The sequence below is a fragment of the Oreochromis aureus genome, linkage group 2, assembly GCF_013358895.1.
Source record: "Oreochromis aureus strain Israel breed Guangdong linkage group 2, ZZ_aureus, whole genome shotgun sequence".
Taxonomy (NCBI): Eukaryota; Metazoa; Chordata; class Actinopteri; order Cichliformes; family Cichlidae; genus Oreochromis; species Oreochromis aureus.
This window is the reverse complement of record NC_052943.1, coordinates 16,298,557-16,312,915: the sequence shown is the minus strand read 5'-3', so window position 1 is coordinate 16,312,915 and position 14,359 is coordinate 16,298,557. Positions and strand designations below refer to the sequence as shown.

Here is a 14,359-nt window from a genome sequence, read left to right as displayed (position 1 = left end):
AGATGTCTGGCTATGTGTGTTGTGCAAAGGGCATACTGTTAGCTTCCAGCATTAGAAGGGGCTACAGCTGCACTGTCTGCCAGTGTCAGCTGACCTGCCTGTCCATCAAAGGACACACTCACTCACTGAGCCTCACTAATGTAAAGAAAATGTTGTGAGAAGACTGCAAACTGCACATTGATGTAATTCTGATGGTTGAATTTTGCCTTCCAACTCTCTTCCTGTTGGCTACATAGATGCCAGGTACAGCTGCCCGCATGCTTCAGGGTGTGGGTGTATATATATATATATGATCTTTTCAACTTGAGCAAAAGAGGAGCTTTCATTTTAATTTAAAGTAATCAGGAGAGAGTTAAGAGCCTTTATTTGAAAATGAATTTGAAAAATTGGTGGAAACACGTGGTTGCAGATTTGCACGGGTGATTGCCTGCTCTAAAGGCTGCCCTCTGCTGTCAGTTAAGGGTCTTTATCGGGTCTATGTCCAGCTCTATTACAGCCAGGCTTAGGACACTGTGTTTAGTTTCCTCATATAATATATTTGCTAAACTTTGGCTGTCCAAAAGTCTTTTGTCTTGCACCCCTTTTACAACAAACAGTTCTGTGCTGCATTTTTTTCTTAACTTACTGATTTTTCCAAAGCTACTCTCTCTCTTTAACACAATGTTATTTCACAAGATTGGGAGTCACTCCTGACTGTTCTTTAAATTTAAAAAGTATTTAAAATAATTACATAAAAAGTTTTAAATAAGCAAACTTGTTTCCTTGCAGAAACCTAAGAACACTAATAGGATACATGTGCTCATTTCTCTTTATGATACAAGCACCAGTAGGTGACTAGGTTTTTAAGTATAAACCCTGAAGACTTGGAAAATAGCTAGCGTGGTACTGTTAAATGTCTGTCGGAAGTCCTGCTTAGGGTTCAAGAAGCTTCTTTGACAGACTAAATAATTAAAAAAGACAAAAGAAGGTAAAAAAAAAAAGCATATACTGTATTGGTAAACTGTAGAGGTGCTGGTAGGCTGATAAATTTATACTTGAGACAAAGCCAGATTAGCTGTTAGCTCTTTATGCTAAACTAAGCTAACTTGTTCGTCCTAGCTCTGTCAGTGTTGTCAGATTATTTACAAATGCAGTTAATGTCATGTTTAGGATCAGTAATGTTATGTATATTTTTCATAGGATTTATTATGAATGATAATAATAATATATTCAACTAAACTCACTGTCTTTGTTAGACATGTCTGTTCAACTTCTCGCTAACACAAATCTCTATTCAGCCAACATTGCAGCAACTCAGTGCGTTTAGAAATGTAGACATGGTCATGATGACCTGCTCAAGTTCAACCCGAGCATCAGAATGGACAAGAAAAGTGATTTTAAGTGACTCTGAATGTGTCATGGTTGTTGTTGCTGGGCGGGCTAGTCTGAGTAATTTCAGAAACTGCCGGTCTGCTGGGATTTTCCCAGACAACCATCTCTAGGGTTTTACAGAAAATGGTCCAAAAAAGAGAAAATATCCAGTGAGCAGCAGTTCTCTGGGAGAAAGTGCATTGTTGATGTCAGAGGTCAGTGGAGATTGACCAGACTGCTTTAACAAATTATGCAGAAGAGCATCATTTACCTATATACTTAATGCCATTTGAAAGTTAATGAATATGATTATCTTTTCTGGTATCCACAAGTGTGTCCATGTTATTGCAGGACGAGATTTTTACGTTACTTGTCTGAAAAACAAATAATATGTGTGTCCACTGCAGGATCAAGAGGGAGAGAGTGTGTGCCGGGTCCGAGTGACCAGCAGGAGCAGCCCTCAAAAAGTGGAGCGAGTTTCTGGTTTGGTGGCTCGTTCTCATGTCGACGTGCCAAAGGTGAGTAACGCAAAGCAAAGATTTGCTTTCATGGACTGTCATGAACTCAACTTTTCCTCAGTGATCCCATTAAACATCCGAAAGACGATACTGTGATGCTTACAAAATTTCCACGACAGTTATTGAGCTTTTTATTATGGTAATACTGAACACCGTGGTTAATAGTATATCATAAAACACTTAAAGGCCTAAAATATGTGGTCATATAATTCACCATGCTGAGGATCTCTCTGTAGCTACGGGCTGATTTTAAAAAGATTTAAATAAGTAATTTAAAACTGTGCAATATATGCTGTCCCTGAATCAGCGTTTTCTTAGTCACTCGTTATTCACTATGATAGTTCTTTTTTTCCACACAGTTTAATGTCAGACTACCGTACTTCACAGTAAAAAGCAAAGTAAGCTCATTTAAACACTTTATGGTTGATTTCAGTAACGTGATCTGCCCCGTTGTACATTCTTCATTTCTTAATATACTCTGGCCACTCACATCCTACAACACTGGACTCAGAGTCACCCTCCCAAAACATAATTATAACACATTCAAAGAGAAACGGTTCTCTGTATCAGCAGTTTAATAGAGCCCATCATATCAGTGTTAGCTCAACATCTTAAGGATATAGTCATTGATTTCTTGTTTGTCTCTAAGTTTGGACTATCCGTAACCCGATGACATTTGACTCCTGGGGAACGTTCAGTGGTTCCCGAAAGCCATCTTTAATTGCTCTGCTTAGTCCTTTATTTTCTAGACAGTACAGTGGGAGGTGAAACTTCTCCCACCAGAGAAAGATTTGCTCTTCTTAACCAATATCAGATGCTGACCTCTTGGTATACATGCAACTTTTACTGTAACAAGTGAGCATGTCTTGACAAAAGTTACAAAATGCATTGATTTATCATATAGCCTGACTATAAACAGGGTTATTTTTTAACTTTTTTTGCTGCATGACTATGACTCAACCTTGGATTTCAGCCCTTCTCATGAGTTAACAAAAGTGCAGCACATGTTGTCAGATAGATAGACAAAAGCCCAAAGTACTATTTGTTTAACTAGCTTGCTATGAGGTAAAAGGCAAATACCGCTCTCATGTCTGTCTATTAGAGATGAGGTTTACTTTGGTTTAGGACTAGAAACAGTGGGAAAAAACTGGCTTCGCTTGTCAAAATGTCACAAAATCCATATTACCAACATGTATAAATTTCCCAGATTAACACCTTGCATCTATTTGTTTGATCTTCAAGTGAAACAAATTGTAAAAACTACATTGTGTGGATTATGATTTTTGTTTAGATCGAAAAAATTAAATGTGCTGTTTTCAGTCCTGCTAAAAGAAGCTAATTACCTGGCACCTCTTGTTTTATTGTGCTGTAACTTTTGGCAAGACAGCAGATAAGCTTCTTGCCAAAGTGATACCAAAATGATGCTTCTCCAAATGCCAAGCGGTCTCTTTAAAGGATTGTGGCTCATCTGATGCTTACACGAGCAACATGCTCAGTCCTCATCTTTCATGTGAGAGATATGTCTCAGTAGGCTGCCATGTTCCTCAGTGCTTTTAAAGGCCGCCGTGTTCACACGCATTTCCCCATTACAGCACGGCCAGAGGCACATGGCAGCACAGTGGCTGCAGGCGTTGGCTTTTCAGCTGAGCCCAGAACTAGTGCAGTAGGTGTGTGTGTGTGTGTGTGTGTGGGTGTATGTGAGGGGGGCGTTTGGATTAGTGGACTTGGACCGGGTAAAAGATGAGGTGATGCAGGCTGAGGCTGCGAGCACACGGATTCATTGTGCTTGTATGATAATGCCTGCATAATAAAACAGTGACAGTACAGGTTGATTCTGGTAAGGATAATATGGAGCTGGCTGCGTATGTGTGTGTGTTTGTGTGTGTGTGTGTGAGACTCCCTCTTTCACATGAAGGAGGGAGATGAGGAGGCGCAGGGTAAGGGAGGGAGTGTAAGGGAGAGAATGGGGGTGTAAAGAGAAAGCTATAGTGGGGGAGGCTGGAGAGAGACAGCAAGGCGGCTGAGAGGCGAGGGCCGGTGCAGTGCAGAGCTGGAACGGACACCCAGAGCTCAGCCTTCCGCGGGTTGCCATGGAAACCACATTCCTCCCCCGCCTGCATCCCTACAGACTGCTCTGACTCTCTTTCTCTCTATATCTATCTCTCCCCTCGCTCTTCTCTATGTTTTATCCCGTCTTTTTCATTCCTCTTTTAATTTGCGTCTTTGTTTTCTTTCTCCTCTCTCCCTCCATCTCGCTCTCTTCTGCTGTCACGCCGTACATGCTTTCAGCACATTCGTGATGATGCACACTCAGCAAGCACAGTGATTTCAGAAGCGTTGCACTCTGTGGCAAGGTGGATGGATAATTACACAGTTTATTTTGCATTCCCATGCACTCACGGATGCATAAGCACTTTGTTGTTTTCTCAGCATCTCTCTGTTTTTCTTCTCTCTATTTTTACTTCCCCTTCTGTTCAGCACCATGCTTCAGTAATGCCCCTCTAGTCATCGCATTTCTGCCCACACACAGGGCACCTTAGCTCGGTTTCTCCTCTGTTACGGCATCTGTAGTGGACCTCAACCACCTTCATCACATTTTATCAGCTACTTTCACCTGATCCTATAACCTCCTACTTGAACCAACCCCCCCTTTTTCTTATTGCTCTTTTTCCTCCCTCTTCTTTATGCGTGTACAAAATCTGCATAAACACTGTTCCTTATCCGTGCAGCTCTGATAAAATCTCTCACTCTCCTCTTTTCCTGTCTCCTTCATTTATCTCCATGTGTATGCTTCTCTCTCTCATTATTCCATCAGTTGGAGTTTCATGTGTGTGGTGGAGCAGCTGTTCTCTGCCACTAAGGCCTATTAATAGGAGTCTTAGGCATGTAGCCTCAGTTTTCTGCTTCTGAAATGCTGGGAGAGCATTGTGGCGAATCTAACTGATCTCACTCATTTGAATTAGATTGACTGACTTGCTGTCTTCTCACCCTGTGCGAATTACTTGCCTCCCATCAACACATCACCTGTCAGCGAAATATATATCTCACATATTCTTCTATAATCTGGGAATTCCTTTCAGTGGATGTAATGATACCCGAGAGACTTGTTTCTTCATCCCCTATTACAGTTGGTTAAGGCTACAGTAGAAGATCTTATTATGTGTTGATTGGGAGCTGCCTCTTTAAGACTGCCTCACTACCGATTGTCCTTTTATGGTGCTCCATCCGGTCAGGTGACGAAGGAGCAGTCACACAGCTTCTCTGAGAAATGCCTAGAAATGACTGAAAAGCTCAATAGATGGTCCGTGCAGTGGTTGAGAGGGGGGGTTGTATTGCTCGTTATGATAGCTTGTGTTTGTTACAGGGTGTCCAGGTGGGTTTATGTAATAAGAGCGCTGTGAAGGCTGCTGCTGAGCTGATTGTGTCGGGGGTGCTGAAAGGTGAAATGAAGCATCTCTGTTCAAAAAGCAAATTATGTGCTCCTCCTTTATGTCATAACTCAAAGGTCCTTTTTATCATTTGCCAGCAGAGGGTCAGAGGTCACAGCCTTAGTTTTAGCCATAAATCACCTAATGCTGTTTGCCTGAACACAATATTAACAAGGATTTTCTTACACACTTCGGACACATTTAATTCAGTTCAATTCAATTTTATTTATATAGCACCAGTTCACAGCAACAGTTGCCTCAAGGTGCTTTATATCGTAAGGTAAAGACGCTACAATAATACCCCAACAATGAGACGATAAGCAAGCACTTGGCAACAGTGCGAAGGAAAAACTCCCGTTTAACAGGAAGAAACCTCCAGCAGAACCAGGCTGAGGGAGGGGAGGCCATCTGCTGCGAACGTACTCTTCGCAAAAGCTGCATTTAATCCAGGGCAATGGTATTTGATTACACTATGTTCACTAATGTGTCCTTTATCCTCCATTTATAAACTTGTAGCTTGTGCACTGTTTTTAAACAATCAGTATAGACAGTGCTTTATCCATCAAGACATTTCTTGCCCAGTACAATTTAATTCGTGCAAAATAATTTTCCTGTATTAATTCTGTATTCTGTACAGATTACCAATCTGTGGTTATTCTTTTCTTGTCCTGCCCATACCTACCTTTATATATTTATGTATAAAGGTAGCTTCTTACTGCACACCCCATGATTGCACTGACTGGTAAATGCAATGTGGACAGTTTATAAGAGAGACAGGAGAGAGGGGCTTTAGGAAAGGATGCTTGCAACATGTGATCTGTCATGTGTGCTGTGATCGATATGCTTACATTGGTCTTTCAGGCTGCTGCTTCAAAGCCCCGCCTCGCCGCTCTGATTGGATTCAGCGGCATATGTGGCTGCACATCCTACGATGTAACTCATACAGTGGTTTCCAGCATCTGTTTAAAAATACCTATTTTTGCTCTTTGCTTGAAAATGAAAATCTCTGCAGGTTAGAGTGAGAGGATATCATTATAATGAAGTGAGTTACTCTTGCATGTAATTAAGTGAGCCTGAGCCTGCTGTGTGTGCCTCCTGGTAGGGCTGCAACACAATGCAGTTTGCCCTCAAAGTCCTGCTCAGTTTAACAGGAAGGTTGCACAGATAGGCATTTATACATGTCAAATTTTCAATATGGCAATATGGTGTCTGTCAACACACTTAAAAGACTTCTCGCTTTAATGTATATGCGCTGTAACATGCAGACTATGTATAAATATACCCTCTCCCCCATGCAGACACACCCAGCTCTGTTCCCCGTCACATTTCATTAATAATGCATGTATACAGGGCTTTAATGGCGACACTGTAACATTCCCTCTCAGTTCACTAAAAAAAAACCTTCACCCTCAGTGTCAGGATGTTTTGTATCTAGCTGTGATCAGCCCACGAGTTCACAAGCATTTAAAATGGCTCACAAGCAGTCCTATCGCATTACTGAAAATATAACTGCCACAGATACATGAAAGCCATATAGTGGGGTTTTTTTCCGCTCACACATTCTCACTCTCAATCTCTTCCTCCACCCACTTGAAAGCCCGAGCGTGTAATCGTGTTGGTTTGGTACACTTGTGTTGATGTCATCATTGTGAACATGAAATAATTCCCCTATGGTTCTTATACAAGGCTTCAGGAGTGCACTTTTTCCCTCGCCGTGCTTATTTTTGACCCAGTCCTGCACACGCGCAGGACTTGCCATTAAAATAATGCAACAGCGGTGCCGCTTTGAAACGAAAGAACGCTTTAAAGTAATGCAGCGTGATTCGAATGCATCCTCTGCTGAGAGCCATGATATTGAGGAGAAAAGGGATTTTCATCTCCTGCACCTACTTCCACTGCGAGAGTATTTACAGATGTGTGCTGTGACACAGAGCCCGAGGTTGACAATTACTAGCACAAGAAAGCTGTTCAGGCTGCAGCTGAACTAAGGATGACCGTGGAGATGACCAGTGATCAGAATGACAGGGGTGCTCATTGCAAGTTGGATTTCAGCTGCATTGGTCTGATGAAAACATGGATTAGACTCAGAATTTGCGGATCAGAGGCTGAGGACTGCATTGGCAGATTGCAGACTATGACTTCCTGACCTTTTTCTCTTTAAAATATTAAGAGGGAAAAAAACACAGACACACACAATGTTTTATTGTGTTTTGATTAGGGAAGAAGTGCCTTTTCACTCAAGGCAGGAAGCAGCGAGGTTTGGGTGCTGCGGTCCCTTTAAGAGCAGCTACTGAAGCGCTCAGTCCTGTTGGTGCTGCTGCTGCTGCTGATGGCGGCGCTGCAAGTTGATTGGCTGTGGCTGTCAGGGCTGAGGTGCTAGAGGGATGCTGCTACATATCTCCCCCTCCCCACCCCCTCCGTCCCTTCCTGCTTCCCTCTCTCTCTTTCTCTCTTGCTCTATATCTCTCTCTCACTAGCTCCCTCTTGCTAGCTCACATCCCTCTGAATAATCCACATCTAGGGCAAGCTGGCTGAGAGGCAATCCAGTGCTCAGCTCCTCTCTGCAGGCTGAGAAAAGAGACAGAGAGCGAAAGACAACGATTTTCAACGCAGGAGGAAAAAAAAACCGTGAGATTTTGACAAGAACAGGAAGATACCAAGAATTAACTGAAGATTTTCATCTGCGGATATCATTTATTTATACATATTGTTTATATATCTATATATATATATTTGTACACACACATATAGATATTTATATATATATATACATTTATCCTTGTACATATCTGTATTTGTGCTTGTCTGTTTATATTAATATTTTTATATGTATTTGTGTGTGTAAATATATATGATATATAAACAAAAAAATATCTATATATCTATGAATTTATATGCGTATCACTGTGAACCAAGAGAAGCAAGAGGAAATTTCTATCATCAGGGCTGGTCTCTGATTGTGTGGCGGTATACAATATTTTAAATATTTCCTTTGATCTTCAACGTCAAGAGGACAAAGACTACGTGCCCATTTTGTATTTTTGTTTTCCTGTCGCTGCTTCCCATCCCTCTCAGTCCGTTTTTTTTTTTCTGCGTCCGGAAGGAATAAACTGGAGAGTGACAGGATTTGACGAAAAGGGAAAATCTGTAGAAATTCCTGTGATTAGTGTTATTTCCATCGGCATTAGCGCTCTGTGAGCCGATCACAGCGTGCTGTGTGAGATCTGAGGAGGCAGCAGAGACAGAGTGCCACGCCGCTCATCTCAGCGTCAGCCCAGCCAGCACAGCCAGCATGCACAAACACCACCACTGCTGCAAGTGCCCAGAATGTTATGAGGTGACCCGTATGGCTGCCCTGCGTAGGATGGACGCCCCGTCGTATGGAGGAGACTGGCAGGCCGAGCCCTATGGATACCCACCTGGGTATGGTGGAGGCCAGACCTTACCCCCTCCAGCCTCAGGGGGAGGTGGAAGCATGGGAGGAGGAGGGGGCACTTTAGGGAGAAGTAAGGGCAAGGTTATGTCTGGTGGGGGCCCTGGAGGCCCCAACCCAAAGGGCCAATCCAAGGGTGGCCCCAAAGTAAATGGCAACAACTCCAGTGGACAAGGAGGATGGTGGCCCGAGTGCACCTGCACCAACCGGGAGTGGTATGACCAGGTAACTCCTCTTCCTCACTCTGTTACATAGCTCAGGCTCGTGGGACCTGACGAGGGAGATCAGAGGGGCTGTTGCCATAGTAAAACAGAAATGATCATGTGCCAGCTGAAGCTGTCGGTTTAAGGAAGAGAATTCAGATTTAGTATTCTTCTCAAGCTCTCTCTTTCCTAATTGTCGCTTGTGTATTTCGCATTGTAGAGCAGAATAGAGCTGATCTAGCTTCACGGCACATACATGTAGATTAACTTCATTTTTGGATTGGGCGCAGATGACTAATGCTTATAGGTTTAACACACCAAGTGTGTGTGTCGTCAAAGGCTTATGCTGATGCAGTTACCACAGGCCAAAGAAATGGTGCATTTTCATTCATGGAAGCAGCACCGAGAGGCAGTTTGCAATTATTGTGAATTAGCCCTCTAGTCGGTAACCCTGACATTACAAGCTGACTTAAAGAAATTAGATGTAAGAAACAGATTTTTCAGAGAGGTGTCTAATTAGCTTAGACTGGAGGAAGGGATGATGAAATCCATCTCTGATGCCAGTCCCTGTATTTTTTTGCAGGCCATTGTGCTTCAAAGCATCACAATATAACGACTGTGTTGTGTAATACAAACAGAGAATGAGACGCAATCTAAATGCTGCCTGTCTTATGTGTCGCACAGTGTGAATGAAACTGCCTCTTTACATGTGCACCATTTTGTGTTGCCTCCATTTATTTACATGTATTTGTAAATCACAGTTGATGGAAGGTCAGAATAGCTTCAGGAGCACAGGCTTTAATTAAGGAAGGTGCATGTATGTGAGCATGAGATTGAGCTTGGGTGGGGGAAGGGTTGCTCGGTGAGCATGAGATTCAAGGAATGGATCTTGCTGTGCATGAGTATGTGCCTGTGCAGTCCTGTATTTGCGGCAAGTGAAGCCACTGCATTATTTGTATTTCACCCCCTGTTGTGTCTGATCCTGGTTTTGGAAGAAGAATAGGAAGAAGTGAGGAAGGTGAGAAGAAAATGGAGGCTGAAATTTCAGCAGCACGGTGGAAAAAGCTCCTCCTGAGCTGAGCCCTCGTATGAGCTGCAACCTGGTTGATATTAGCAGATTACTACAGTGGAGGAGAGGCTTTAGCTTTGAGGAGGCGAAAAAAGAAAATGGACATTCTCTCTGTCTTGTTCATGATCCATTTAAATCTATTCCATTTCAGCTGCATCCAGATCAGTCATGCGTATTTCATGTTTCACACATTTGAAAGCTCAAAGCAGATGTGATTATGTAAGCATTTATTCCTTACATGGAGAAATTTACTCTCCGTCAGTGTTACCCCCTTGTTTTTCCAGCGTATTTGTTCAATATTCAACTTACAACAGGAGCAAATTAGCATCTGCTTGATGAAAAATCTCTTTCGACTGCATCGTGATTCATGTAGGGATCTTATCCTGTTGAAACAGCACCATTAATGGATAAACCCCTCTGTTGAATCCTGGCTTCTGCTATCCTTTCGAAGGATCCCTACTTTCTCGTTCTATCGTGTGAATATATACCAGCATAAAAACTCTGCAAAAAAGCGTATCCAACCCGGCATTCATGGCTTGAATATACGAGTTTCTTACATTTCTTCATTGGAATAAAAATAGCTAGAATTGCGGATAATGAGTCAGGGAATGGGGCATGCAGCGGGGGTTAGTGGGGTAAAAATGCAAAGGTTAAAAAAGAGAGAAATAAGCCAATAAATGCAGGCAGCAGCCCTGAAGAAGGGGGAGGGGATTATGTAAGAGGAGGCAGTTGGTGGTGCTGTCAGAGAGAGAAGCAGGAGAGGCACTGACACTGTGGACAAGCATCTGTCCCTCCATCTCCTAAAACAGGCATGTGAATGGCCTATATATATGCGCTTCCCATCCCATGAACGAGCTATGGCACGGCATGGGTAGAAATGCACACCCACCATAACCCCCGCCCTCCCGGCCCTCCTCACGGTTGCTCATCCTAGCTAGGGAAAAGTGAACGTCCCCCCTCCCCCACTACCTATAGCACAGCTAGAGAGAGCAGGGCAGTAACACACACGCCCAACATCCTTGTAGCTTATAGCTTTCATAACAACTCATGTTTTGGGGATGCTAGCATGAAAAGCAATAACCTTGCACAGTCATTGAGAATTGTATGAGCTGGCTTTTTATAGCTGGATCATTGACATTTTTAAATGGCTCCTGTAGCCATGAACATTTCATGCATATGTGAGGAAATCATCAGGCAACCCCAAGACATAACGATGGCACATTAATTTGTTTTTTCTCTGTCATCTGTTTAGGGAATGATTGTGTTGCTTTTGTCATGAGCTTGCTAGTTTAATTATGGATGATTTCTGCTGGGATTATAAGAACATTCTTTAAAACAAGAGCTTTTGAATTTAAATCTGAGAAAAATAGAGACCTCAGTCTACTGGGAGCATCAGTCAGAAAGCTCCCTCTTCCCCCTGCGGGCTTCAATCTGTCTTTGTGTGTTCTCCAACTCTGTGGCTATGATTAGCTTTAAATATTAATTGGATTTTACTTTATTTATTAGCATCAAGATTTAGTCCAGAACGCTTTGCCAGACCTGTTGTTTATAACATGTCTCTGTGGTGGTTGTGGTATTTTAAATGAATGCACAGACATGGTGGGCGTTCCATGCCAAACACTCCCATAGGTGATTACGACTTGGGAGCTTTCGGGCCTCAATCTGAAATTTGTGCATATGTGTGTTCGTGCGTCTTTTTACAGTCGCATTGATTTATCGGTATCATTGGTTTCTACATCTGTCTGATGAGATTTTGTTCAGTCTGATTTGATTTGCCGTTCATGTGACAGCAACCCAGAGAGCATTAGCGGATGGGATTTGCGTGTGCTCCACGTCCAGAGGTCTTGAGCTGGATCCTCTAACTGTGATCTCGAAAGGCTTAGTCTAAGGCTTGGAATTTTCCTCATCAGATCAAGGAAGGGTTTATCTATGAGCTTGTCTAAGAAAAAGGAAAGCAGTGTGTAATCTGGATGAAACAGCATTCACTATGTCCATGTGTTTCCTTAGAAATTTGCTGTGAATGTTAATCCAAGATGGATGGCATTTTTCATCATTGCACCTGCAGGAGCTGTTACCGTCTCCAGCCCAGTTTTATACAAAATTAACACACAGCTGTTCTTAAAAGAAGTCGTGACGTTTTGCAATGATTTGCTTATAATTTAAACTATATATTTCATTAGAAATTAGTAAAAAGGTAACATGAAGTTCAAACTGCAGCATTTTCTTTTATTTGTTTTTATTTTAAATGCAAACTTATTTTCAGTATGATGCGAGAAGCAAATTTATAAAGGTTGAGGTTGAGACAACTTTAGGAGGTGAATAATAGCAGTCTACAGAGCCATGTTGCTCTAGTATGTGATAACAATGTCTGACATTGTCTTGGTAAAATAAGGAAGGACTTTCCTGAAAAGGATGGCTGGATGGCAGCATTAGTTGCTCTAATGCTGGTATATATTGTTGTTCATTAATGGTGCCTTCAAGGATATGGAAACTACTCCGGCTTTTAGCCCTAATGCCCCCCATTACCAGTACTGATTTTTGAAATGTTTACTGATCAAAAGCGTTCACTCTTTTCTCCATCTTCCATCATTTACAAAACAAATTTCACGTTTTAATTCAGCTTTTTTCTACTATCGGAAAAAGAATGCCATCCGTAAGTCAAAATTTCAGGTTATTTTCTTAAAGTAATGTTATTATGTCTAATGTTTGAGTTATGTTGAGACCCCCAACTCAAAATTCTTATCTAATAACCTGAAATTTTAAGCTAATTTACATGTGGGTTTTGTCTTTTATTACCCATGTTACAGCTGTTTTGAAATGTGTTGCTGGTATCAAATTCAAACCAAAGATATACATTTTTCAGAAAACAACAAAATTGATCATTTTTTATCTCTTATCATCTACTACTTTCAAATAAATATAGGGTTTAAATGTTTGAGAATCATCGTATTTCTGTTTTTATTTACACTTTACACAACGCCCCAAATCTTTTTGAAAAAGGTTTGCAGTAGAAGTAGTTTTGCATCTTTCTTGGTGTGATATCTGAGTCTGAAACACAGATTCTCAACCTAGTAAGAAAAAGTGCCATCATCAACTTTGGATGACTTCATTCAAGTCTGTATCTATTTTTTATTGTTTTCCAGGTTTTAACATTTGTGTTCTGTGTTTTATTCCAAGCTTTATTGTGTTTCATAGTTTAAACCCTTATGAAGCCGTATCATGTACCGATAAAACTATAAAAGCCCACTTATTTGCTTGTCTGCTGCCACCCTACAGTGTCAGTGCTTTTAGACATCGCTCTTTAGCTTCAGTGTTGAATTAACATTTCATCTGAAGACCTTTCTTTCCTAGCCTGTTCCTCCCTCTCTCCCACACTCACCCCAAGCAGCATTTTAAATTTAGTAGGAGGCAGAAACAGGCAGATATAGTGTACTGGTAATTACTCTCTGAAATCTTTCAATGTGTAGCTCAGGTCCTGCGTTCATTTTAACCTTGTGAAGCGTTTCGGAACCTGCTATAAACAAGGGCTCAGTTTGGGTTGGTTTTTCATGCGTTTGCTTTTCATTGTAACTTCACACAATTGGAGTCACAGCTTGCATTTTTCAGGAAAAAGTTTAGAGTTATCAGGATGTATGTGATCTGATCTTTATGTAAGTCTTAACTATGGACTAACGCGCTAAATGAAGAATGCTTACACAGTTTCTGTCTGACTGTATCGAGTAATTACTTAAAGTCCAAGCTGGAAAAGTAAGTGAACCCCATGTAAACCCAAAAGCTCAGCTGTTGAATGAGATGAGATTGGCAGTGTGGCTTAAAAGAATTGGGTTTTGGCTTAGCCACAACCTAAATGAGATAAATATTCACACCCTAGAACATTTCTCATACATTTTGGCATTACATTTCTTTCTGATTTAAAAAAAAAACGGAGTAGATGTGAACCAGAACCTAACCTAAGCCCTGAGACTATTTGTTGCTATTGGTGTGGTAGTCATTAAGAGGTAAAATAAAGCCATACCAGCTCAGATTACTAATAGAATGTGCTCTTAGTTGATGTGAACTATGCTTTCAACCACAGCTTTCACAGGACCTTAGAAGAAACACTAAACAGATTCAGGCAGCTGGAACAGCTACATAAGTGTTTCTATACCTCAGTGTTCATCATAAATCTACAATAAGACAACATGCCTACAAATGGAGCAAATTCAGAGCTCTTGCTACTCTCCCTAGTGTGGGCGTCCTGCAAAGATCACACCAAGAACACAACATGCAAGCGTGAAAGCGGTGAAAAAGAACCCGAGAGTAACGTTAAAACACCTGCAGAAATGTCTACAACTTTAGATTTGTTTATGTGTCCACTA

At 41.6% G+C, this 14,359-nt stretch overlaps 1 protein-coding gene across 7 annotated transcripts in view; it reads left to right on the top strand.

The window, feature by feature from the left end:
- The window catches only part of dlg3 (discs, large homolog 3 (Drosophila)), a 101,681-nt gene that overhangs the window by 31,954 nt on the left and 55,368 nt on the right, over nucleotides 1-14,359 (top strand). For 3 of the 7 annotated variants that reach the window (XM_031744463.2, XM_039619654.1, XM_039619646.1), the window contains exon 1: nucleotides 8,290-8,954. In XM_031744463.2, coding sequence (XP_031600323.1) covers nucleotides 8,589-8,954 — 366 coding nt within the window. In that variant the 5' untranslated portion in view covers nucleotides 8,290-8,588. Of the gene's footprint in view, nucleotides 1-1,757; nucleotides 1,869-8,283; nucleotides 8,955-14,359 lie in introns of those variants that run through there. The other 4 variants (XM_031744231.2, XM_039619635.1, XM_039619638.1 and 1 more) reach the window with 3 other exon arrangements.